The sequence below is a fragment of the Branchiostoma belcheri genome, unplaced genomic scaffold, assembly GCF_001625305.1.
Source record: "Branchiostoma belcheri isolate BF01 breed outbred unplaced genomic scaffold, Haploidv18h27 scaffold15, whole genome shotgun sequence".
NCBI lineage: Eukaryota > Metazoa > Chordata > Leptocardii > Amphioxiformes > Branchiostomatidae > Branchiostoma > Branchiostoma belcheri.
The window spans coordinates 3355172-3359316 of NW_017802935.1; the positions used below are offsets into that span (position 1 = coordinate 3355172).

Genomic DNA, 4145 nt, shown 5'->3' on the forward strand with positions numbered 1-4145 from the left:
TTAACATCTCTAACATCTAGAGCCTACCTTTCGACATCAGCTAAAACAACACTGCAAACTACTGACCAGTTACTATCTTCAGCAACAACTGCAACACATAGAGACACCAGTAGTGTATCAACAAGACAGAAACAGCCTACACAGCAGTATACAATACTTTCAGAATCAGCTCCCTTTATGACTACATCACCAGCTATGTCAGCAGCCTCTACCACAATACCTGTAACTTCATCTCCATTGATTTTTCAATCAGCAACGACTCTGCAACAGTCATCCCATGCCAAGTCAATGCCTTCAGCTGCTCATTTGAATGTGACAACTTTGCCACCAGCCATGTCATCTGAACGGAAAACACTGCCCATGTCATCCCTCCCATCAGATCATCCAACAAAAGTGTTAACCTCCGCAAAAAGTGAGTCTCTTCTTAGTGAAAGATAAAAATAATCTCTATCACTGAAAATAGTTTCATCTGGGTGGTTAAGTATTATTAGTTTTTTATTTTTGATACACAACTGGTATAGACTCTCACCTGCTTACATTGACTATTACATTGTCTAGTCGGCAAGAATTAGCACTCCAGTCAGAAGATCTAAGGAAGGTGTCTGATAGACATTGAAATTTAAGCAGGTGAGAGTCTATACTGCTTGTGTAAAAAGAAACCCATCTTTATATCACACTATTAGAAGTTTGCTCAAGTAGGCACGGCCATCAATAAGAAGCCTTCCTGATGTCATGTTACTGTAAATTATCGTATGAACTTTTTGTCTTCTTCAGCAGTTGCCACAACTATAACATCGTTGGTTTCCCAACTCCCAGCACATCTACTCCACAAAAACACCTCCTCATTCCAGCTCACCTATGTCCCAAACCACACCTTTCAGTACAACTAGACTGATAACACAACAATTACCAACAACTACTTTAACAGCAGAACCAATCACCACACTGTTAACACCCACATCCAAGCAACCATCATTTAAGTCACCTACAACAAGGACAACATCAGTATCACCTATGTCCCAAACCACACCTTTCAGTACAACTAGACAGTTACCGACTACGACATTAACAACTCAGACAAGAACAGCTATAACGACAGAACCAATCACCACACAACCACCCAACTCAACAATGTCTAGCACATTTGGTTCATTTGTTTCAATGAATTTCAACAAGGTTCAACTTCTCAAGAAACATCACCACTTTCCCAACCCAATGCAACCCTCAATACATTGAGTATGCTTGCATCAACCCTTTATAAGCAAGATTCTAGAACTGTAGAAAAATCAGTTCTCCCACAAGCCAACACAACAGCTTCCAGTGCATTTAGTTCATCTGTTTCAATGCCATTTGAGCAAAATTCAACTCTTCAAGAAACGTCAACTCTTCATTTGCAACCCAACAAAACTCCCAACCCATTAGGTACACTTGAACCAACACAGTTGATTCATTACTCTACAACTCCGGGCCCAGAACCTTCAACACTGCTGCAACCAGAAACAATGAGAACAACCGTCACATCAACTACACATGTTACACCTGTCACAATGTCAACTGAACCAAGTACCACAGAGCCAACACCTTCAAATTTTGCTACAACAATGTCAACTGAACCAAGCACCTCAGAGCCAACATCTTCAAACATGGCTACAGGAATGTCAACTGAACCAAGCACCACAGAGCCAACATCTTCAAACATTGCTACAGGAATGTCAACTGAATCAAGCACCACAGAGCCAACATCTTCAAACATTGCTACAGGAATGTCAACTGAACCAAGCACCACAGAGCCAACATCTTCAAACATTGCTACAGGAATGTCAACTGAACCAAGCACCACAGAGCCAACTTCTGCAAACCTTGCTACAACAATGTCAACTGAACCAAGCACCACAGAGCCAACATCTTCAAACATGGCTACAGGAATGTCAACTGAACCAAGCACCTCAGAGCCAACATCTTCAAACATTGCTACAGGAATGTCAACTGAACCAAGCACCACAGAGCCAACATCTTCAAACATGGCTACAACAATGTCAACTGAACCAAGTACCACAGAGCCAACACCTTCAAACATTGCTACAACAATGTCAACTGAACCAAGCACCACAGAGCCAACACCTTCAAACATTGCTACAACAATGTCAACTGAATCAAGCACCACAGAGCCAACATCTTCAAGGTTTGCTACTACAGTGTCAACTGAACCAACATCTACTGGATTTTCAACTGAACCAAGCACAACAAAGCCAATATCTTTGAGAGTTTCTACAACATTATTACAGCCCAACACATTAACTACAACTGTGTCACCAACTAGTACATTCATTGATTTAGTGTCTTTTGCAACAACATTGCCAGAAACTTCTCCATTACCTGCCAAACATTCATCAACAGAGCCTTTTTTATTACCACTAACATCTTTAGAACCACCAAGTACAGCAAGAGTAAAAACAAGTCAATCAATAGTTTCACAAACGACTGAAAGATTGTCAACAACATCACAATTTTCCTCAAAACTGACAACTAACGCAGCCACTTCTATGACATTGACATCTAGATCCTACCTTTCGACATCACCAAACACAATAGTACGTACTACTAACCAATCACCTATCTCAGTGACAGCTGCAACACATAGAGACACCATTAGTACATCAACAAGACAGAAGCAACCTACACAACAGCTTACAATGTCAAACTCAGCTCCTGTTAGAATTACATCACCAGCTCTCCCAACAGCCTCTACCACAGTGCCTGTAACTTCATCTCCATTGATTTTTCAATCAGCAACGACTCAACAACAGTCATCCCATGCCAAGTCAACACCTTCTGTCACTCACTCAACTGTGACAGCCACATCATCTGAACGGAAAACACTGCTCACATCCTCTCTCCCATCAGTCCTACCATCAAAAGTGATGTCATCCACTAAAGGTATGTTTTAATCTTACTGAAAGATGTTTCATTGTCTTTAGTATACTCGATTTCATGCTTTTGAATTGGTGTCAAGTGAACTCTTCAATTTACCTCTTTTTCTGACAGCACCTCCCACAACTATATCACCGTCGGTTTCCATACCTTCCAATTCACCTACTACACAAGCCACACCGCTTGTGGCAACTAAATCAACAACTGAAAAATCATCTACAAATAAGTTGTCATCTCAGACAAGAATGTCGACCAATATGGATTCTTCAGAACCAAACACTATGAAGTCAACATCTATGAAATTTTCCACATCAGAACGAATCATCAGTCAGCCAGTATCTGTAGAATATTCCACTGCAGTGTCTTCAGGACCAATAAGCAAACAGCAAACATCTACAGGATTTACTACAGCACCTCCAGAACCAATCACGAACCATGTAGCATCCACAGAATTTTCTGAAACAACACTGTCAGAAACAGTCACCACACAGTCGAAACCTACAAAATTTACTACAACAGAGATGTCAAAATTAATCACAAAACAACCAGCAACTACAAAGTTTTCTACATTGTCGTCAGAACAAACACAGCAAGAGTCTACACAATTTTCCACAACAGAAACAGTCACGTCAATACCAATCACAACTCTGCCAACATCTTCAGGATTTTCTACAACACCAGTGTCTTCTAAGCCAACTACTACACAAATAGTGCTTACAAAATTCCATACAGCAACAGTGTATTCTGAACAAACCACCATGCAACAAGCACCTACAGAATCATTTATGACAACAATGTCTTCTGAATCAGACACAACACAAGCAGCGTCTACTGGATTTTCTACAACATTGTCAACAGAATCAAACACCACACAGCAAGAATCTACGCAGGTTTCAACAACAGAGGCATCATCTGCACCAATCACTACACAGCTTACATCTACAAGCTTTTCTGAAAATGTGTCATCAAAGTCAGCCACCACTATCCAAGATTCAGCACCATGGACAAACCCAACTACCACAAAAACAGATACCACTGGATTTTCTACCACAGTAACATCAGACCCAGTCACCAGAAAGTCTACAACATTGTCTGCAGCAGGACCATCTTCTAAACCAACCACCACACAACCAACATCTACAAGAATTTCTACAACTTTGTCTTCTGAAGAAACCACCAAACAGCCAACGTCAACAGGATTTCCTACAACTGCA

At 40.8% G+C, this 4145-nt stretch overlaps 1 protein-coding gene across 1 annotated transcript; it reads left to right on the top strand.

Annotated features, from left to right (window-relative positions):
- The first annotated feature begins 1476 nt into the window (after window positions 1-1476).
- LOC109465220 (cell wall protein DAN4-like) lies at window positions 1477-4045 on the top strand. Its single transcript, XM_019762364.1, has 2 exons — window positions 1477-2937; window positions 3903-4045. Exons 1-2 carry the CDS (start codon window positions 1503-1505, stop codon window positions 4043-4045), a joined length of 1578 nt encoding a protein of 525 aa, XP_019617923.1. The 5' UTR covers window positions 1477-1502.
- Window positions 4046-4145: the final 100 nt, after the last annotated feature.